The 22621-nt window shown below is 45.6% G+C and overlaps 1 protein-coding gene across 7 annotated transcripts in view; it reads right to left on the bottom strand.

Annotated features, from left to right (window-relative positions):
* TNIK (TRAF2 and NCK interacting kinase) overlaps positions 1-22621 on the bottom strand; it is a 162419-nt gene that overhangs the window by 5799 nt on the left and 133999 nt on the right. For 4 of the 7 annotated variants that reach the window (XM_069864554.1, XM_069864557.1, XM_069864561.1 and 1 more), the window contains 12 exons: positions 20575-20681; positions 17616-17779; positions 16355-16452; positions 15613-15636; positions 11965-12149; positions 11037-11163; positions 7456-7620; positions 4221-4335; positions 3482-3652; positions 3066-3209; positions 1861-1995; positions 1504-1604 (listed from right to left, as the gene is read on the bottom strand). In XM_069864554.1, the coding sequence (XP_069720655.1) occupies positions 1504-1604; positions 1861-1995; positions 3066-3209; positions 3482-3652; positions 4221-4335; positions 7456-7620; positions 11037-11163; positions 11965-12149; positions 15613-15636; positions 16355-16452; positions 17616-17779; positions 20575-20681 (1536 nt within the window). The remainder of the gene's footprint in view (positions 1-1503; positions 1605-1860; positions 1996-3065; positions 3210-3481; positions 3653-4220; positions 4336-7455; positions 7621-11036; positions 11164-11964; positions 12150-15612; positions 15637-16354; positions 16453-17615; positions 17780-20574; positions 20682-22621) is intronic. The other 3 variants (XM_069864555.1, XM_069864559.1, XM_069864560.1) reach the window with 2 other exon arrangements.

Below are 22621 nucleotides of genomic sequence, written 5' to 3'. Positions count from 1 at the left end.
TGAGTATCACAGAAAACCAAGAAACTCTCATAGCATCTGACATGGTTTTGAAATCATATTTGTTTGGCTGTGCTTTCTATTAAATATGTGGTTATTTATATTCCTATCTCTCTGTTCCAGTGTCATATGCCTCAGAGGGTATTATGTGTCATATGCCTCAGATGGGTTCCACCCATCCCAGCAGGTAAGTGCTCACCTCTGCCAAGCACAACTCTTTTCCCTCAGAAACCCAGGGCCAGACTGAAGATTAATTCTCTAAAGGAAGGTGACAGCTCATTTTTACACAAGCGTGCATATAGCCAGTGTGTAGGGACCCCCTGATGCTGATACTGCTCAGGGTAACAAGACTAAAGCCTGCAGAGAGCTGTGACCACCCACCTCCCCTCTCAGCAGGGATCACCACTCTGGTTTGGGCAGCTGAAATGAGTCAGATTAGGAATAACCTACTTATCCCTGTTCAATCTAACCTACTGGATGCAGCCTGGAACCAGTTCCCTAGCATGGACCCATCCAAAACAGAGCATCTCTCCCCATGGCTTCAGTTCTCAGCAGAAGGGTGAAACATCCCCACGGAGGGGAAAGGGCTCCTAGCTCTGTGTGGAAGGACCACTCTGATTCCTGACAGGGAAAAGCAGTGAGTGGTATTTCCCACTGTCCTGACAGATCCTTGCCTACAAGGCAAGGAAAGGATGCTCAGCCCTGCCAGGCTGGCAAAGCAGCACGAGGAGCGCTAACCAGCTCCCTCATCAGGGCTGGCAGAAGCTGGATCTCAGGCTATTTTAATGCTGCTGAGCATTCTGTGTCACAGAGCCCATTTATTCTGGCTTTTGTTCAGAAAGACCAAATGTGACCTAATACAGAATAAGCCCATTTGTGCTGGAAGGATGCAGGATGAGATTACTCAGCATTAATGTATCCATAAGGCATTTCCTCTTGAGACTTGTCTCTGCACAGAGCTTAGGATGAAAAATACTTCAAAGTACTTTGAAGCACTAAGTATAAAAAACCCGTTGGCAGGTTATAGAGGAGAAAGGTCTCACTGAAGGAAACTGAGGTAGATGAAGAGAGAGAGAAAGAGTGGGTCACCCTGCTGGACATTCTATCTTGAAACATAATCCACATTGCAGAAGAGGAGAGGACCTTGCAGAAATGGAAAATAAGGCCAACCTGTTTCATACATTTTTCACATGTGAAAAGTATAGTTGGAGGTTAGAAAAAACGTCACACTCCTGCCCCCAAAACCCCAGCTCAACTTTACTCATGGACATTTGGTCAGCTTTCGGCAAACTTCCCGAGCAAAGCCTGCCAGCATAAGCTACTATTAATGCTTAATTGCTAGCCATAAGCAGAATGTGTCCCATCTCTTCAGACTGAACGTATCCCGTGCCTGCCAGGCATCCCGAGATGCTCTTCTGTGTAAGCAAAACAGTTTTCTGCCCTGCACAGCATAGAAATCTCATGTATTTACAATTAGAGTGTATTTTTGTTAAAAGATAAACATACCTTAAATGCCATAAACTTGTGATATGGTTTAGGAGCCCAAGCGTAGATCTCTACAGCATTCTTTAAGGCAATCACCAAGAACTTGATTCTTTCATATTTCACTAAAATAAAAATAAAACCAATTTATAAACATTCACTTTCTTTCCAACAACACTGAACGTCTCATCTCCTGGAACAGCTTCTCAGGCTATGTCTCTGTTCATTCTCACGTGGTGAAGAGTCCACATACACATGGATATCAAATGTCCTTGTGGCTGTGGTTTACTCATAGTTTTAAGAGAAAATGTCAGGCCAGACCTAAGACTAGAGAACAAAAATGAATCCCTCCAGAGACTGTTTTCTGGAGAGGTTACTCACCGACTTTGTAGTGGATGCATCCCTCCAGGTCCCCGACCGTGATCCAGCCTTGCTTCTTCTCCACTTCAGGGTCATTGTGTAAAATCCTGTTTCTCAGCCAGGAGAGATAGTACACACGCAGCTTGTTCTTCTTTCCTGTTGGCAAAGAAAACTTCCCTGTCAGATCATCCTTGCATGCACAAGGAATCTTGAGGTTTCAGAACTTATTTTCACTCATGATACGATAAATTTCAAGTTTGTTTCACAATGAAGTTGAAAATAGTAATTCATTTGTGTTTGGTTTTTTTTTTTTCTTGGTAAAAATGTATGGAAAGCAGAGCCCAGACCTGTCTCCCAGACTGCAGGTGGATGCTGGAAGAGCCAGGCTCTTGCTCATCACAGGCTGGAAATATTCCTCTTCCTATAAATCAGCATACATGGAGTGAGAGTTGAGCACACCGAGACCATGACTACTCAACTACCTGGTTTCTTTCACTCTCTTCTCCTTCATAGAACATGAATACCACCTCGGAGCTGAGACATGAGCTACTTGATCTACAACAGGCACTGCTATTTGCTGATTAAGCCAGTGCTGGGCTCTGCAATTTTCCTAATGAGTATTTTTCTTACTATTGTCTGTGAGCTTTGTGGGGACAGGTATCAGCAGGAGAAGGCTCTGTCCTGGCTCCACCACCCATGTGCTTCATGGGCTGCTCTGCAGGGAAGGCACTGGGCTTTCTCTTAGAAGCTTGGACTACAGAGTTTTTTTGCCAGAAATCACAAGAATCTGATTTGAGAGCTCCAAAGTTCCTGGCTGTACCTGGGGACAGTGACCAGTCTGTGGTCCTCATGATGCCCAGGGCACCTTGAGCAGTCTAAGTGGGAGCTCTGCAGCCATAGTTGGGCAGAAGTAGATCCAAAAGCAGAGCTTGCTGTCTCCTCAAGCCATGGCTACCTGCCTTGCTGGGCCATCTGCCTGTATCCTGCACCTTTCCTTCCAGCTGAAGGAAGATGAAGAGTTGCATATGAAGCAGAGCTGGAAGGTGATGGGAGCAAACTGCTCTTGGAGGCATTCTTGCAGATTTAATGCCTTTGATTCTGTAACAAACCACTTCCAGCTCTCCTGGGAGCTTCCTTCTGACACTCGTGGGCAGGTTTTGTCTGAGCTGGAACCAGCCAAGAATACAACCAAGATGAATGATGGAGTGAGAGCACAAGAGGCGTACCTGATATTGTCACAAGGACGTTAAGACCCTCGAGTACGTCCATCTGTTGAAATCGCCGTCTGTTGATGAGGTTGTAGACCTTCCCTTGCCCGCTTCGATCCAGCAGCATCAGGCCATTTTCTGTACCCACCAGCAGGTTCACACCTGAAGAGGAGAGGGCAATGAGTACCAGCAGCCACGGCTGCTCCCAAGGACAACACCTTGAGCTCATCTCTGCTACTACCACAAGAGTGACTGATCTTCCCATGAAGGGTCAACTCTTGTAGCGCAAGGACTCAGAGTCATTACCCTTGCCAGGGATGGAGAAGAGGACAACCAGAGGCAGAGGCTCGGTTCTGTGACAACACATTCATGTTTCATCGCCAGCCATATGCTCCATGGAGCTTTGCTGAGGGCACGGGACACTTAAGGCTTACCCCATAAAGCAGCACAGAGTATCTCCGAGTTGAAGCGTTTCTTGTATTTCCGGATCTCTGGGGTATCGCTGTGGGGACGGATGTTGGTGGGGTTGACGTTCACCACTGAGATCTTCCGGGCTTCATTCAGCTTGGCCTGTTCTTGTCTCAGCAGCTCACTGGTGAACAGGGCTTGCAAGGAGACACAACAAGACAGGGAAGCGTGATGGATTAACTCTTCTCTCTCTTTTTTTTTGGGATAAGAAGACAATACTTGGTTTATTTTCTGACAGGGGAGTCATCACTATGATAGAAGCTACTAGTTTGGAGAGAGATGATCAGGATTTTCTTTTGGGTTAGAACCACCACCAAATCCATCAGCAGCTGATGTCCCCAGGCCTCCAGCCCTGCCAGCGCTATTCGCTGCCCGCCTGCCCACATCCACCCATTTTCAATGACTTCTGAGCAACTGCCAATGTTTTGGAGTGATTAGCACCTTCAGTTCTGCCAGGAACATTTCTCCCAGCTGCCCAGGCAGATGGGTGGGTGGATTTCTGCTGTTTCATCTTTTCTCCTGGACCTTTCTGGTGGTATTTCACTGGTGAGGGAGAAGAAGTTGCATGGAAACTGGAGAGCACAAGGATGCAGACATGAGCAATGTTTGGACAAGAGTAAGCCAAATGAAGAAGAGGTTCAATGTGCTCTATGACCTGGTTTCCATGAGGCCCTCCCCTCTCAAACTGGCCATATTGCCGCCTACCAGTAGCAGATGACTCCTCGTCCTCATCTTCATCTTCATCAGTAGGTGAGGTCTGATACACTCTGGTGTCCACAAAGGGGGCGAAAGAGGCTTTGGTGCTACTTCCCATGCCATACTGAAAATAAATAGTAAAAAGACAGCTCAGCACAGTGAAATAACAATAATTTTGTGTATGTGTGCATCTGTAAGACTTTCTAATTAGCAGACCCAGTGCCTGCCCCTGCAGTGCCCTTTTCGAGCCCTCTATGAACATTTGTTCCTCCTCCCCCCTAACTAACCAGGAGAAATATTAAATTGGATTTGTGAATGTCCATAAGAAACAGAAAACTAGAGGAGCAGGGCCCGGCTCTGCTCTCTTCTCGCAGGCAGAAGCACGGCACAATCACGAGACCAGTTAGCGGAGAAGCCGCAGGGTCAGAGGCATAAGACAATGCAGGTGAAAACCAACCTGTCTGCACGTAACACACCTGCCTTACAAGCCTGCTCAGGTATGTCAGGCAGGTAAGAGTTTGCTTTTCCCACTCTCCCACCGTGCAGGTTGGCAGGATAGCGCTGGGAGCCCCCTGCAAGCCCTGGCACGGGGCAGCTGAACATGAACCAGTGACCACCAGAGTAATCCAGAAAGCTGGAAAAGCTGGGACTGCAGCTTTCCTTGCGCCTAGCACAGTCTGAGCAAAGGCAGGAGAGCTCGTACAGCTGTGATATCATTCTGCTTTTACCACTGTTATCTAGGAGTTTGCTGGACTAAGCCCAAAACATTGGTGCCCCTGGGAAAGTGGGAGAAGCCTGCAATTTCAATCAAGTGTTTTAAATTGTCTACAGCATTTCAGGTGGGACTGCAGAAGGGGCCATTTCTAAGCTAATAAAACTTAACTTGAAGGTATCACAGGGAATGTCACAGCCAAAACATTGTTAAGAGAATTTGGGGAGAACAAACAGCAACATCCCATTGCTTTCTTTTTTAAGCCATTGCTTTGTTAAGGCAGAGAACAGGGCTAAGACTTTCTCTGAAGAAAAGGAAATCCATGACTTGGGAGCCAAAGTGATGCGATTTCTCCCCTTCATTGAGCAGCTTATTTTTCCTACTCAGTATTTACCCAGGATATGCTTTATGTATGACCTCCATTAAGAGCTGTACAGCAGCAAGCCCCAAGTCATCCTACAGCAGCACTACTGTTCACATTTTAATTCCTCAGGACATTTTCCTTCCCTGAAACGGAGCTTCCTCAGCTTTCATGTCACTGAGACACCAGAGCCCAGGCTGCTATCCAGGCCCAACGCCACCGCTGCAGCCCCTGCATGGACAACTGCGATGGGAACAAGCCCATGATGTGGGAACATGCGCCATGGGGAAAACCACTGCCCCAGCACATCCAAACTGAAACTGGGCTGGGCTGGTCCCTGTCCTCCAGCAGGGAACAAAAAGGCTTAGGGGTAAAAAGTCATGGGGCATGGGAACACGCTCACGGCTTGAGACTTCCTGAGGTGGCACTGAGAAGGTTTTGGGGCTGGTGGATACCTGGCTGGGTGAGGCAGCATCCACGCTCTGTGCCTGCCAAACCCACACTGTGCCTCCCGCTTCCCTCCCATCTCTATGGCCCCGACAGCCCGCCTGTTTCCATAGAAACGGGACGGATTTCCAAAAATTAAATGGTAAATGAGAACCATGGAAGGAGTTAACAGCCTGCGGCAGGGAAGGCTGCAGGAACAGATACTGCATTTACATACACACTACAGCCATATTTGCATTTGCGTGTAAGATATACTTGTGCTGCTTTCATATCCAAGAAACAGTTTTTCCTGCACTGAATATCCACGAAGCCCCAACTATTCAAGGAGGGAAATTGTCAGTATTTATAGGGATACTTTGACAAACTCATTGTGAAGAAACTCCCATCCCGGTGCACTGAGAGTTTCTTTTCTTTGCTTGCATTCATTTATTTTTCTCCTAAGAAGCGACCATTTTAGTAACTTCCAAGTCTGCTGTTTAAATATCAATTCATCTTCCTCCGGTTCCTTTCTGACACCTATGAACCTCCATGGTGGCCTAGAGAAACAGCAACAAGCTGCAGGGTGAGTTTGTGCTTGCTCCCTTCTTTTTACTTGCAGCACCATGAGTCACCTGGAAGCCTGTGAACTATATCCCCAAGTTTCCACATACACCCACTCCTGGCTCAGTCAGCCCTAAAAATGCAGGCTTAGAAATGGAAAATACTTTTTTTGCTTGGTATTCTATAAATGAATATATTAAAACCCAATTCCTGCCCACATTTAAGCAGTCCCAGGAAGACCGTGGAAGGTGTTACTTTCAGGATCAAGTCTCTCATCACTGCAACAAGGAAATGCATAAAACCTCGAGGTCAAGTCATGTTCCATCTGTTCTTACACTTTATCAATGCCCAATTCCAAGCAGTTTTTATTTTTATGCTGCTAGTAAAAGTGAGCTGTAGAATGAGTATATTGTTTCTGTGAAAGGGAGTAAAATAACAGAACTTTTGATGTATATCCAACAAAAAGAAAACAAAAAAAATAAATAAAATCCCTTGTTTAGCACTAAATGGGTCGATTTCTTATGGGAAAACAGAACTATGTGCCTGGTTCCCACAGCTAGTGATGGTAAGCAGGACACATCAATTCCTTTGTATTATGTGTCATATCTTGTACTTTCTAGGACTTTTTATACCTTATACAATGTTAACGTTCAATCATGTTGTATAGAACAGCTACAGGGAGAAATACTTTGCCATGACTGGAAATACACAATTTTAAAGGCATGCAGTATTCTGTCAGTCTGAAGAAATTCCCAAAATTGTTTTGGCTTTGATTTTCGTTAACCTTTTGAGTCACGTTAAATATCAGAGATCACACAGGTAGAAGCTGGGCCCAGAGGAAGTTGATGGCATCACTGGCTCTAATAATTTTCTCTTACTTTTAATGTGAAAAAAAGAAATGGGGACTTTTGCATCAGTTGGCAGCGTTCAAGCCATGACCACCAGAACTCCAGCTGGTGTGCCTGAGAGAAGACATCACCTGAATTTCTACCATGAACCATAACAATAACCCATCAGATTTCCCTGTATTTCCCCTACACTCAGCCACATGGACCAGAAACAAAGAGAGAGAAGAGCCAAGAAAGCCAGGGAGGAAAGCAGAAAAGCCCCTTACAGGGCAGAGATGTTAATTCTTGCTCAAAGTGATGCAAAGGAGAAGGAGGAGCCCCCCCCACCCCACCTACTTCAGGCACCGAGTCCATGTCCTGCGCATGCGTGGAGACTCGCCCCAGGGCCTCGGTCGGTGTACCCGCAGGCGAGTGGCTTTGCTGCACCAGGTCAGGTAGATTGATGTGACCTGCAAAGCCATTGCTGGCTGTGTGGCCAGAACGCTTTTTTTCACCAGAGGTCTGCAGAGACACAAGGCATGAGGAAGAAAGAGAAGGGGGGGAAAAAAAGAGAAAAAGAAGAGAAAAAAACAAACAAAACCAGGTCGTTGGCATTCCCCCAGTTCCCAGAGCTAGTGCAGGAGAAGGACCCTCTCTGCTTCTATCCCCATGCAATCCAGCAAGCAGCAAATTGACCCCCCCCAACCCAGGAGAAATAAAGACAGGATTAATCACAAGGTCAATACAGAGTCATCAGCCATGTTACAGCGAGAGAAGCCTGATCACCGTCACTTTGAAACAAGGAACATAGGTCAGATTCTACTTTTGCCACCATGGGTGCAAAGCCCATGGCCAGCTCTCCTCCCACATGGCCACTGGCCACCGTGACAGCAGAATCTGACCCCTCTATCAGCACTAGCCTTAATGGCTTTGCACAGCTATGGCAGCGAGTAGTCATGACTGCAAATGCCAACACAGCCCTCACCGCATGTTTCTGTAACCCAAAACAGCAGTGAACAGCGGCAGCAGCAGCAAAACAACTGGCATCTTGCTCTGCACAAATGATTCCTGGGGCTTCCCTGGCATTCCCCTTCCTCTTCATCCCCACCTCATGCAAGACACTTGCTGGGAAGTTTCTCCTTTCCATGCCTATTGTTTCAAGATATTTGCCATTTTGATGTGTCCCACCTACTTGGAGCACATCAATGAGATCATTATGGAGACTCACCTATACTCATGGAAAACTCCCCTGAACAGGCTAAGTTTTTGACCAGTTCTGACATCATTTACCTTTTGCTTACTCATTACTGTTACTTTCAACCACCTTACCATCCTGCCAAACAGCAAAAAGCCCTTTGCCCAAAGCCCGCTGACCTCAGCGAGTCCGTCCTCTGAAGGCTCCAACAGCGGCAGGGAGCAAACAGTAAGCACCCAGCACAAGGCTCCAGTTTGGATTTCTTAATCTTATCCCTCCTCCCAGAGGGGGTTCCCAGCTGCTTGCCTCACCTGTGGCTTTTAAACCCACCTGCATCACTGCTTTCTCAAACGGCCCTGCTGGTGCGACACGTGTTTTGCAGTAGTGACACTCAGCACTGAGCTCATTTCAGAAGTGGGTGCCTGTTATAGCAGCGATTTGTTCTCCCACTGAACCGCAACACCCTCCCTGTTACAAGGATATGTGGAGCGCTGCCCAGGCTGCAGAGATCCCTGCTCTGAACAACCACATAGCTGCCCAGATCCAAAAGTTGTGGAGGAAGGCAGCAATTATGCAGCGATTTCTTTTGCTGACTCCTTCCTCTCTTTGAAACTTGCATTCTTTTTTTTTTATTTTATATAAATGGAATTAAAATAATGTTCAAGCCTAGTCTGCATTTGATCTAAACATTCCTCCTTTATGATTACTGACTCCAGTCTCTCTGTCCCTCCTTCCCGTCTCCCACCCACCTCCTTTACAGGTTGGCAGGACACTGACTCTCCTGTTCTACTGCCAGAGCATCCTACCGCCTCAGCAGGAGATCTGCTACCCATCTGCATTTCCAGCAGCATCACCAGCAAATTCCAGCAACCAGGAAATCGAGAAACACTGGGGGAGATATGACCTTCCACAGTCTTCCTCTGCCTTGCTCCTGCAGTGCCATACGTCAGGATTGTCAACACGGGTTCACAAAAGGCAGGTCTTGCCAAACTAACCTGATCACCTTCTATGACAAAGTGACTCGGCTGCTGGATGAGGGAAAGGCTGTGGATGTGGTCTTCCTGGACTTCAGTAAAGCCTTTGACACAGTTTCTCACAGCATTCTGCTTGAGAAACTGTCACCTCTGGCCTGGAGAGGCGCACACTCTCCTGGGTGGAAAACTGGTTGGATGGCCGGGCCCAGAGAGTGGTGGGAAATGGTGTGAAATCCAGCTGGAGGCCAGTGACAAGTGGGGTTCCCCAGGGCTCAGTGCTGGGTCCAGCCCTGTTCAATGTCTTCATCAATGATCTGGATGAAGGCATCGAGTGCACCCTTAGCAAGTTTGTGGATGACACTAAGCTGGGTGGAAGTGTTGATCTGCTGGAGGGTCAGGAGGCTCTGCAAAGGGATCTGAACAGGCTGGACCACTGGGCTGAGTCCAATGGCATGAGGTTTAACAAGGCCAAGTGCCGGGTCCTGCACTTGGGACACGACAACCCTCTGCAGTGCTACAGACTAGGAGAAGTCTGTCTAGACAGCTGCCTGGAGGAGAGGGACCTGGGGGTGTTGGTTGACAGTGACTGAACATGAGCCAGCAGTGGCCCAGGTGGCCAAGAAGGCCAATGGCATCTTGGCTTGTATCAGAAACGGCATGACCAGCAGGTCCAGGGAGGTTATTCTCCCTCTGTACTCGGCACTGGTGAGACCGCTCCTCGAATCCTGTGTTCAGTTCTGGGCCCCTCACCACAAGAAGGATGTTGAGGCTCTGGAGCGAGTCCAGAGAAGAGCAACAAAGCTGGTGATGGGGCTGGAGAGCAGGTCTTACGAGGAGCGGCTGAGAGAGCTGGGGTTGTTTAGCCTGGAGAAGAGGAGGCTGAGGGGAGACCTCACTGCTCTCTACAACTACCTGAAGGGAGGTTGTAGAGAGGAGGGAGCTGGCTTCTTCTCCCAAGTGACAGGGGACAGGACAAGAGGGAATGGCCTCAAGCTCCGCCAGGGGAGATTTAGGCTAAACATTAGGAAGAAATTTTTCACAGAAAGGGTCATTGGGCACTGGAACAGGCTGCCCAGGGAGGCGGTTGATTCACCTTCCCTGGAGGAGTTTAAGGCACGGGTGGACGACGTGCTAAGGGGAATGGTTTAGTGTTTGATAGGAATGGTTGGACTCGATGATCCGGTGGGTCTCTTCCAACCTGGTTATTCTATGATTCTATGATTGCTCCCACTACAGCTTTATCTCTGCAATGCTGGAGCCCAGATGACGTCTTGCCCCCAGGGATGTGCAGAGCCCCACTCAGCCACCTCCCTGGGTGAGTGCAGGGTGGCTTGTGAGGGCAGGGACCGGTCCCTGCTAAAAGCCTCTAAATGCTCTACAAACACGACACGCTTCTGACAGTTACATGGAGCCAAAGGTTGGAAAGAAGAGGGGGGACTTTGGGCCAGGCTGCAAGTATATTAATTAAATGCTGTAAATTGAAGATAAATTCTGTTGCCTGGAGCAATCGTGGGATCACAGCAGAACCATCTGTGGCAGAGCATCCTCCCTGCCACGCCTTGGCATTACTATTCACTGCTGTTTGTAGTTCTGAGAAACATTTGCACTTGTCACATTTGCTCCGAGTGTAAATTGTATTATGAGAGCACTAACAAGCACAATTTACTCAGTCATTTTGTGTTCCGGACACACAGAACTGTTAGTTTTTGTGCTTACATGGGCAAAACCTCCTGAAGATGCTCCATGGAAATACTTGTTTTACAACTTACCTCCCTCACCATTAAAGTCCCTTCCCTTGAAATATTGCTAAACGTATCTGCATGAGAAGTCTCCATCCCGTGAGTTGTCACCATTCCCAGGTTGTACGGCTCATTGCTTCCAGGCATTCCTGTTGGTCTGAGGACAGAATAGAAAAGTATTAATGATGGCAAGTTCCTTTGCTAAACTAGATGAAAAATCCTCTAATGGAGTATTATTTCAATGAAAGTAAGGCTTTGTGAGGAAAAAGTAGAAAATGTATTCATTTAAATGTATGGGGAAGTTTTTTATGTTGTCAGAAATACAGGACCAGACTCAGGCTGGTAAACTACAGATACAGCACAAAGACGAAATCAAAGGGCCTTTCTTATCCCAAGGTGCCCTAAGAGGAGCACTGCCAAACAGGAAAAAAAGGAACTGTAGTCCTGCTCTACCTTACATAATTTTTCCTACTTAAGGAAAGTCTTAAAAGAATAGTTTTCTCCCTTTATTCCCCATCTCAACCCCTGGAAAGGGAACAGTGCCTCAGAGCATCCGATGATGAAAGATGGATGAGGAGAGGATGGAGTTTGGAGGAGGTGTGGGTGGGAGTACAACTTGAGCCCTGTAGCTTTCTGGTGCTTTTCTGGTGAAAAAATGTAGGCCTGACCCATTATTTCACCTTGAGATTATTTCTGTGCTCCTAACTCAAGAGAGAAGCTGGAATTTCACTGAATGTGTACTGTAAATAATTCAGTTTTCCCATTAAGCATCTCTAGTTTGGAGCAGGAAAAAGACCCATCTGAGCAAATTATCCCTTGCAACTCTGATGCTATTCCCAGTGCCAGCCACCAAACACCGACCCACTTTGGATGTACCCCATATCAAAGCTACTGCTCCTCCAGACCAAGACACAACAGACTTTCATGATTTGCCACCCAAAAAGAAAGCACTTCTTACATGAGCCGTGGGATGTCACTGACAGGCACGGTCCCATCGTGTGTCTCGTTTTCCCCATCCTCCTCCTCCTCCTCACTGCTTTCTGACTCCTCGCTAGAGGAGGAGTAGTCTGTCACCTTCTTCAGGGGGCGATTGGTTTCTTCGATGCGCAGCTCCCTCAACTCTTTGGCTAAGGCTGTCAGGTCCTAAAAGGGATGGGTGCAAGAAAACAAGAAAGTGATGGCTATTATATTTAAAGCAAGGGGAATGTCGCATACATCTCTTCAAAAGCCAATGCTAACAGCACAAGCAACAAGAAATAGCTTTACAGAGTCATTACAAACATGAGACAAACGTAAGACAATGTTTGTAGCATGTAGCATTTATTAAACAAAACAAAACTGATTTACGCTCACTGAAAAATCAATAGCCAACCTCTTCTTTTTCTGTTTGGAACGTGTATGTGCATATATATACACACTTATATGTATATACACGACAAAATTATATTTGTTGGAAAAGGTGAAGTTCAGTCACCATCATAGTAAACTGGAAAACAACATAGTTTCAAAGATTGGCTCAGAGAATTTCTCCTGCCGGGTTTTCTCTTCTTTCAAACTTCTCAAAGAGACCCCGTAATTGTATTTATTCTGTAATAAATGCATTTGGGAAGGAAGCAATGACAGCATCTCCCATGGAGTGGTGCAATCCCCACATCAAGAGTTGCTTCTGTGGTGAGTCTCCACTGTCAGGCAGCTGCCAAGAGGCAGTGAGGAGCATGAGGAGAAGTGCCCAGCTCAACCCAACTTTGGAGTCACAGCTCTGAGTCAGCCACACGATCAGAAAAAAAAAATTAAAAAAAAAATCCCTCAGCAGAACCCATTTAGCACTTTATGTGAAATGTGGCAGCCTACAAGCTAAGGGGAAAAAGAAAAAAAAAGCCTGGAAACAAGAAAAAAGATAGGAGCAGTCCCAAAGCCTAGTAACGATTTTTCAGTTTACCATGACTTTGATGAGGTCTCAGACCCGACAGTCATATAAAATAGACACTGCTATTTCAAAACAAGGAACATGGCAGGCACCGTGTAGAAAAGAGACTTTTTGTTATCTTACATGCTTTTATAGCAATGCAGGGGGAAGCAGTAGGGCAGAAAAGCATGAGAGCTCGAATTAGAATGGGTTAGAGAACTCTGTTGCACAACACATGCACATGACGAACAAAGCATCGCAGTTGTCAGTCTTACCATTTCCCCCTATATTAGTGACCGAGGTAGGCATCAGTGCATTCGGTCAGAGATAAAGGATTAGGGAGAAAGAAACTCATTGAAAAAGACTAAATTCCACAATTGTCTTACGGCCATACTCTCATTTACTGCATTTCCAGTTTACCGTTCCAGCAGGGCGACTACGGCAATATTAATTATGGTTGCAAAGGGAGCTCTTAAAATCTATCCCGTCGACACGTGAAGAAAACGATGGAAAACTTCTACGGCTGAGATGCGAACCCAGTTTATTTTTTTAATTGTGAAGCAGAAATATTTTGCAAGCAGTTTGTACTTTGGTTACAGATGACCCATACCTCCCGGCGGGCTCCCACCGGTGGACAGCCACACATTCTGCTCTCAGGTCTGCCCTGCATGGCGTCTAACGTAGAGGAGCAGCTCCACGGACCAGACTCATAAACATTATCATACCAAAAAAAGCAGTTTTTTTTAAAAAAAAACAAAACCAATCCCTGTTCCACAGCAGTTACCTATGACGGGGATTATAGATCCCCCTCCAAATGCTCTCTGTACCTTTAAAGAAAGGCTTTTTATATGATTAAGGAGAGAATGTGGTATTTCAAGAGTTTATTTTTGATGCCAACATGTTTGGGATTGAAACATAGTCAAATCTGCAGTCACGACAACTAATTTTTTAATTAGCACTGTAGCAGCTTCTGTGATATGATTGCTTCTTTTCCTCAATAAGTATTAATGACGATTTCAACAGCTTAATAGTGCTTTCCATTTAGAGTATAAGATATGCTCTTTATTAAGCACATGCCTTTCAGCTGGATCAGAGCCTTTTTAAAAGACTTTAGGACGGTGTAAGAGCCTCTCAAAACTGCAGCTGGACTTCTCACAGTGCAGGACTTGACTGAACCCTTCTCTATCACAGCGATGGATCACGCAAATCACTTCTTTTTTGCACCTTCCTTTTCTAACATGCTTCAGGACAACCCATCAGCCTCCTTTGGTCATCACCAAGTATTTTAAAAATCAGCTTAATTAGTTTTTGATAACTAATTGGGAAGTCATAACAGCAATAATATTCCCAGACAATATCATCAGACAACTTGTATTTCCTAGTTAAAGCTTTGCCTCGGGATGGTTAATTCTTTGATGCTATCATTTTCCCGAAGTAATAAGCACTTTGTAGGATTAAACAGCTTCACTGAGTTGCTCTTGGACCAAAAACAATCTGACAACTAGAAAGTGCTCTGTAGTTCCAAATGTGTTTGAAACGATATTACTGAGGGTGACATAACATATAAGTTAGCTGTATCAGTGCTCTTTAATTATTTTTAATTACAAAGACTTCTTCAGATTTCATATTTGCTGGAATCAAGTCACATTGGTTTCCAAAAATCACACAGCTCATTGAACTTGAATTTAGCACACACACTGCTTCTATTTAGACACTGATTTATGTGCTTTTTTCTCAGCAAATCACCTCATTAAACAAAATGCATTGCTCATGTTTTATCCAAAAGAACAAGTTAACTAACCAGTATATCTTCCTCCTTTCTTATCTTCTATTTTTAGAGGAAAGAGGCTGCAAGAGGGGCTGCTGATACCAGTGCCTTCCGTTACAGCCTCACAGTTACCAGTATCAGCAGTGCGTGCACAGCTATGCGTGTGAGAGGCAAGTTAAAAGCTAAATCGGGAAGGCTTGCTCTTTTTCCACAAACATTTAAACGTGCACCATTGCCAGATGCTCACATATTTAAAATATCATATGGTGAAAAAGGTGTGATTTATGACTTATTTTTTTAAGAGGATTAATGAAGAATAGCCTTGCCCATCAGCATCAAAGACAGCTTCATTGATTCTGCTTTTATGGCTGATGATCTGGTCCATAAGAATATATGAAGAATATATGCCTACTATATTCGACTGCTTTGTTTTCCTTCATTTGCCAAGTGCCTTCATTTGAATTAGGCTTAAACTGCATTTCAAATAGCACTCGACTGCTCCACTGAAATCAGTGAGCAACTGGGGGCTGTACCTGAGACCAGAATGTGGTGAGCAGTGCTGGCTGCCGGACCACCTCCACCAGCACAAGAAACCTCTGCTCTTGCTCTTTCTCTTTCAAATACGCCGAACATCGGCAGCACCGTTTGCTCTGCGCGTGAACGCTGGGGTGCTCCTTGCCATGGCCTCCATGCAAGTGGTCTGGCCAGCAGGTTTCAGGCAGCCCGTGGCTTGGCAGAACACCCCGGCAGCACCGCTCCCCTCCCCGCAGGCAGGCTCCCTACGCCAAAACACAATCGTTCGGTCTCCCGTCCGACCCGAGATTGCATCACCACCTTTTTCAATGTCAACACCAAGAAAACCCAGTTTGATATTAAGCGCTAACTAGTCAACCTTGCATAGGCATGACCCGCTGAGAAAAGATATCACTAACCTCATCTATAGCTTTCTTATAGCTCTGTGGGTAAAGGAAGAATAATCAGCATCAGAGGAAACAGATCGGGACAGGAAAAAGCCAGAGGAAGGGCAAGCAGGTTAGAAATAAAATTAGAATTGTTAGCTCAACGCTGTGGAGTGTAGAGAAAAAAAAAACATCAACAAAACATTAATACACATTAATAAAGAGAAGCAGTGGAAATTCATTTCATTATTAGGCCAACTCTGCATTTTTAAAATACAAATGTCAACAGCATTAAACCAGGAGGAAACACTTCGAATGAGATTTTGCTCAGAATAATAAAATAGGAGTGTACAAAGACCACTACCAGGTTTGGTTTTAAGCTGTGAAGGCTGTTGGGGGCCTGTTGCCCAGCCTTCCCAAGCAGAGCATCCCTCCGCTGGGCTGCTGCGAGGGGACATGCAGCACGGAACACAACGGTTGTGCCATCGGCAACCACTGCGCCCAAGCTAGCAAAGCCCTTAAGCATCTGCTTCATGTGAAAGCACAGGCTTAAGTGCTTTCCCCTAGACTTGGGCTCCTGATAAAAACTCATGCACTTTTTTAAGCATTCAAATCTCCCATGGGCTCTCACCGTACTGCTGCTTTCCAGTCTCTCACTGGAGGAACAACGGTACTAGCCTCTTTTTTGTGGTCCCCACAGCTGTGCTACTGCACCAAAGGGAAACATGGCCAAGCTGGCTGGCAATGTTCCCACGGGAAATAATTTAAGACTCACAGCAGGCCGGCTTGGTCGCGTCACATCCCTGTTGTCTTCCTGCTTTACCTTGGCGGGCTCATGGGAGAGCACAGGTGACCCTTCGGGCTTAGTGTTCCCTGGCAAGCGGAGAGAGTTGGAATTAAAATGCTGCTGAAAGCCGTTGCTGCATCCTGTTGCCTGGGACAGGAGGGCATGGGTGCTTCACCATCACTTTGCTTCTGTTGTCTCAAAACCCCCTCCTGCTCCTCTCTGCTTAACTGTCACTGCAGTGATTCTCCATCAATGCAGTAGCAGAAGCCATAATCCAGCCCAACCTCCACTGACAGCCCTCTTGCAGAGTTACTGCCCTTTCTTCTACTGAAGAAACAAATTTACTTTGTAAAGGAGCAGGGCATGTGATAAATTAAACGCTCTGCAGCATCTGACATTGCTAGGATATTATTTGCCATAGGATTTCTCATTAGTAAAAACCAAACCAAACCAAAATGGACAATTGATGATGAATTCCTTTTATTGACTGTCTAGAGGAGCGATGATTCAACAACAGACATGTCATCTTTTGACCAAGTCATAAAAAATTCAAAACATAGAGGCAGTATTTGTTTTAATACGATTCAGCCCTGGATTTATATGGTGGGGCCGTGCCAGAAATGTAGATGTATGGATTGTATGAGCTTTAGCAACTCCTACTGCGATTAAACAAGGGAACGGACTATCTTTAAGAGTGGCTCTAAGATGAGAGGAAACAATTTGACTAGGAACATAAACCCAGTGTCAGCACAACTGCCTGGTGAAAGCATTTTAAAGAAAGCTTCTTATGGGCTAATTAGCACCTCCGCTCCCACCTCAGGCTTTGCACAAAGATGAAGCTTAAAAAATACAAGGAAAAGAAGAGATACCTGTCCAGAGGGAAACACAATCCCACAGAAACCATCACAGAAGTGAGCTTGGGTCAATGAAGACAGGAAGCATAGTGCTATTTTCTCTCTTTTTTTTTTTTCCCTAAAACATAATCCCCATCACCTTTTGTACAAGCTACTTGGTGCTGCAATGCCAAGTGTGGAGGCATCACGTGCTGCCCTGGGCATCCTACATCAGCATCCAGGCAAAAAGGAATGCCAGCATCTCCGTCACAGAAGTACATAAAAAAATGAAGAGGACTTGGATTTGCTAATTTTTTTAAAACATACATGAGATCAGAGACTTCTTTCCCTTCCTGCTTACCAAACAAACCTCAGAAAGCACATCCACTGCTAAGGGATGTTTTCAAGGACCTCACCTCTGACTCTGTTGCGCTCGCTGGAGCCAGCCTGGGAGCCGGGCTGGGAACCACCCTGGGAGCTGGGCTGGGAGCTGGGAGTGCTGGAGCTGGAGGAGCTGCCGCTGCTGGTCCTCTGCAGTGGGCTCTCCACAATGGTCTCTGTTCTCCTTAGGTCTGGGTTGCTGACAGAGCACAAAACAGAAGGGCACCATCAGCCAGTGCCACATGCACCTCCAGGGCTTCAGATCCTTCCCAGTATGACAGTTACAAAGGTAAGGAGATACCTCCTTTGCTGAAGAAGACAGGGCCGAGGTCTTCTTAAGCCATTAAGCCAGGAAGACCCCACCGGGGAACTATGCAGAATTAGGTACTGAACATCTTTATGGAGGTGCACTATAACCACAATGAAAAATTGGCTAGAGAAGCTTTCTACTATAATTCCACCAAATTCAGCAAAAATTAGAAGCTTGTTGATTCAAAACTCCCTTCCCGCCAGTAGATGTGCAATGCTGGAGTTAATCTAATTAACCAACAATATTCATCATAAAAGCAGGAATTTGCAAATCACTGTTAGACAGTAAATGAAATATTTCAGTGAAGAAAGGATCTCAAGTTTGCAACAAGGCTGCAGATTACTTTTGCCACTTAATCACACTTCCCAATTTTCATGGCTTCACTTCAAACTTAGAGCAGATATCTACTTTTCTTCCTTGATTTCTCTCACCCTTGTGAACATACAAAAAAATCCCTAGAATCAAAAGTGTGCTTGATACACAAAGAGTGACTAATATCTCTCAGAGTATCAGATGCCTTTAGGAAATAAATTCTCATTTGGAACTCAAATGACATCAGAAGACATGCTTAATGCAGAGTTACACAATTTGGTTTTATACAATATTCCTGTTAAGTGATCTTATTATTCAAAGTCCCATTAAAAACGTAGAGAAAGCTTTCTCCATCGAGTCCAATTAAGGTCCTTGTGTACATTAAAATGATGCGGTAAGCCTGCCACACGACACAATGTGGTTGCAACTGGAGGGTGTGCACATGAAGTGCCTGGTGTGTGGACTGTGCATCCCTTGGAGAGCAATCACAAAGGTGCAAGTTGTGCAAAGGCGTATTGCCGTAATCGGGCTGCTGGCAGAATTGTTCAGACACAGTTAGCACAGATATTGTATAAAATCACTGCCTAGTGTTATCTTGCAGTGACACAGGTGGGTATTAAAATGATGAGACCAAGACAGTGACTTTCTGTGTGCAGAGAAATATCCCCTCATTTGATACAATAAGGTAACAAATAAAAGAAAGTATATTTTAATAATATTTACATTTATGCATGGGAGGAATCAAGAAACAATAGGAGAGGTGGTTAAAAAGGAAAATTTGAGAAATGCTGCATTGCTGCAAGAGAAAGGAAATGTGAAGCTATTCCACTGAATACTTAGTTTAATGGACATGGTTGCATCCTAATCGTTTCCAATTTTCATCAAACTGAAGGCCTCCAGCTCCTCCTGTACAGCTGACAGGTCCTTAGCTAAATTAATGAATGAAATTTATTTGAATAAAATAAAATTAATGTATTTATCTGTACTGGCTAGGATTGGGCAACCTTCAGCTTGAATCCCACAGACTCCCATTATCCTTTTTACTTTCAATTCTATCAGTTACTAGGACCACGCAGTGCAGTAGCCCTCTGCATATTAAACTGTCCTTCAAGCAACAGCTAATTAAAAGAAAGACATTTTCAAGAATTCAGAATGCTTCAGCCTTGAGCAGTAAAGATGAACCAAACATGATATGAATGTTTTTTTGTCTAATTAAAAAGTAAAAAAAAACCACCAACAAAAAAAAGATTCATCCTCCTTCTGCTATCCTTGCCAGCTGTTCTAAGCTGCTGCTCACTGTGCTTGAGTTTGCTGATGCTCGACTGGGGCACTGAGCTGGAAAGAAAGGTGTATGCTGAAATTGGAGACAACACGTGGCTATGAACATTCCAGTGTTCGCCTTCTGACCAAACCTTGAAAGGACAAGACAGGGCGAGGAAACCAAAGAGCTCCATCATGTAAGGCTATGTGGAACCCATATTTACCTTGAGATTTACCTCTCTGAGGTCTAGAGATCTGCCCACGATGCTCTGCAATCCAGAAACAAGCTCTTGCATGACTAAGCCACGTTTTTTCCATTCAGGTCTGAATACAACCCATCAACTTCCCTAACGGTTATAAACACATCCAGGGGTAGCTCTGACATGGCAGACATGAGGTCGCTGCTGAGGTGCAGCATTCTTCCTCGCAGTGCTGCAAGTGTGCCCTGCACACCACCATGCCAGAGTCCTGGGTCTGGCTAAGCTGAAGGCCCTAGTCCTAGGAAGCCAAAAAGAATCTAACCCTTAATCTACACCTAGGGAAGATCTCACCAAGTTGTATCAGTGTCATTGGCACGTTCCTTGGTCATTATCTGGGAAAAGTTTTCTGATGCATATGAAATGTATGGTATGTATCACTGAGATCTCCTCACTGGCTTATATGCATCCCCTTATATGCAAGAGGTAACCCGGGGCGAATCAGAACCTAATTCCACTAAAGGGAGTGCCAATATTCCTGTTTGACCCCAGAGCAGCAGATGCAGCGCCCACCTCCAAACCCTGCAACACCTAGGATCATATTCAGGCCAGGGAGCAAAACCTCCAAGGACCCAACAACTCAGAGCCTTTGGTGCTGGTACAAAATACTAATGAATCACAGAATCATAGAACCACCAGGTTGGAAAAGACCCATTGGATCATTGAGTTCAACCAATGCAAAAGTTCATCCCAGATATATGTGAAGTGTTGCAAATCTCCTGTTGTTAACAGTCAACAAAAGCAGGATTAAACCCCAGCCCATGTCTGGGCTCCAGAGCTGGGCCCCCACTCCAGGAGGAGTGCCTGCAGCAGCACACCGGGATCACGATTACCCATGCCCCTTGGTGTCCATACCTTGCCCGAATGGGCTGGGAGCCCAGCCGGGGCCCCAGGGCGCTGCCGTTGCCCGGGGAGTTCTTCCTCGCCAGAGCAGGGGATATGGAAGTGGTTCGTTGAGGCACCTGGAAAAGAACAGATTTTCACCCTCACCCAGTGTGACCCACCACGTCAGGCAGCCTCTCTGAGTTCGCATGTCTGAGTGATCACTTTTCAGCTCTGCCTTAAGACTTGATTTACAATTCATTTCCCACTGAGAGATATGCAATATTTATAGCAATTATAAAACATAAAGCTCTCAGCTCTTAGAAAGAATTGATTGAATGTGAGACAGAAATGTGCTGCAAAGGGGCAATCAGGGATGCTCCCAGCAGAGGAGCCCCAAGCAGCTCACAGAGCAGCCCTGCTACCATCAAACAGGGCACTTACTTTTCAAAAAATGAATGCATACACACACACATACATATATATATAAAACGCAGAAAAGTAATTTTTAAGGAAAAGTCAAACTGAAGTGTGTTTCAGCAGCCACAGTGGAGTTTTTAGCATCTCTAGTTCAGATGTAACACATGCCAGCAAAGAGAAGGTGTTGATGATGGACAAACAAGAGGACTAACAGTGGGAAGATCCAGACTGATCCACCTAATGCTCGCAATCAAACTTTATGACCTTTGTTGAGCTTTGGATGCCACTGCCGGCAGGATGCCTCACCATCAACGCCCTCAGCAGAAACAAAGTCAATCACAGCCTACAGCGGGTAACCCCAGAGCCCTGCCTCAGCCAGGACCCCCGTCCCTTGGGAGCACGGGCATTGCCACGTAGCCGCAGGCAGGGTGCTCTCATCCCGTGGCAGTGCAGGTCAACGTTGAGAGGCATGACGATACTCACCGTGCAATAGCTCGCAACAGGTAACAGAGAGGCTGAGAGCTTGGTGGGACTGGCAAAAGAAGGATTCAGCATTTTTTTTTTTTTTGAGAATGAACACACGGTTACGTTAGGCAAGATAAAAAGATATAAGAGAACAAGTGAGCTTTATATGCTGCAGCATCACTAGCTACAGCTTGTCTCATTAAAAAGCAATCTCCCCTCCAGGTGGTGTACTCTGCATCAGGACCTGGGGAGTTTTTTACCTTCCTCTGAAGCATCCAGCTGTAAGCACTGGCAGAAACAAGACCTCGGACCACAGAGACAGCCGGCCCTGCCTCACAGGGCAGTCTTTTCGTTCCCACTTACCAACACATCAAACCCACTTAAGGCAATACAATGTGAAGTCAGACTCCTCATCGGTGCTACTGCTGACATGGTGGCCTTCAATGTGATCTGGTGGGGCCCCTTCACAGCTCATGTTCCCCCAGCTGAGGGAGAAAATACTCCACTGTGCTGAAAAACAGCATTTTTTCCAAGGAGGAGGTGCTGTGATCTCCCCATGTGTAGCACATTATGGCAGTTAAGAGATGCCCTTCTCAAAGGACTTAAGGCAAAAGCTTCTCAAAATTAGCTTAAAACTAGGCAGCCTTCTGCACCACTGAGGACCAAAGCACACAAACAACTCCGGATGCTGTTGCCTTGCTTTTCCTCTTAAGCAAGCACCAATGTCTCATATCACTTGGTGGTTGCAGAAATGGGAATATTATTAACACATGTATCACGCCACCATAGATCTTTTGCATAGGGAGGCTTACCTCGTAGCTGGTATTTTTCTCTTAAAAAGGCAAGTCACTTACTTTGTTAATACAAAAAATACTGCCTCTCAATCAGGGACAAATACTGCCTCACTGTAACTAATCAATTTGCAATCATTTTTTCCCTGTAAAAATCCTCCCAGACTGAGCGCTGATTCACTGCAAGGGAACTTGAATGGCCAAGTTATAATTCTTCCAAAACGAAGGTGTACAAACAATGCAATCGAAATACTGGTCCAGAAGACTCTTAATTAAAGAGGTACTGCCAGACACTGCCAAAATGTCAATGAAGGTATAAAGCTGCTGGAGCCTTTACAAGTCTTCCATCAAATATTGATTGCAACTGGAGGCACGGTACTGGACTAAAAAGGACCCATCTTATT

This window comes from Phaenicophaeus curvirostris, chromosome 10 (assembly GCF_032191515.1).
Source record: "Phaenicophaeus curvirostris isolate KB17595 chromosome 10, BPBGC_Pcur_1.0, whole genome shotgun sequence".
In the NCBI taxonomy this organism is placed as follows: domain Eukaryota; kingdom Metazoa; phylum Chordata; class Aves; order Cuculiformes; family Cuculidae; genus Phaenicophaeus; species Phaenicophaeus curvirostris.
Note: the sequence above shows the minus strand (reverse complement) of the source record. Positions and strands in the feature narration are given on the sequence as shown.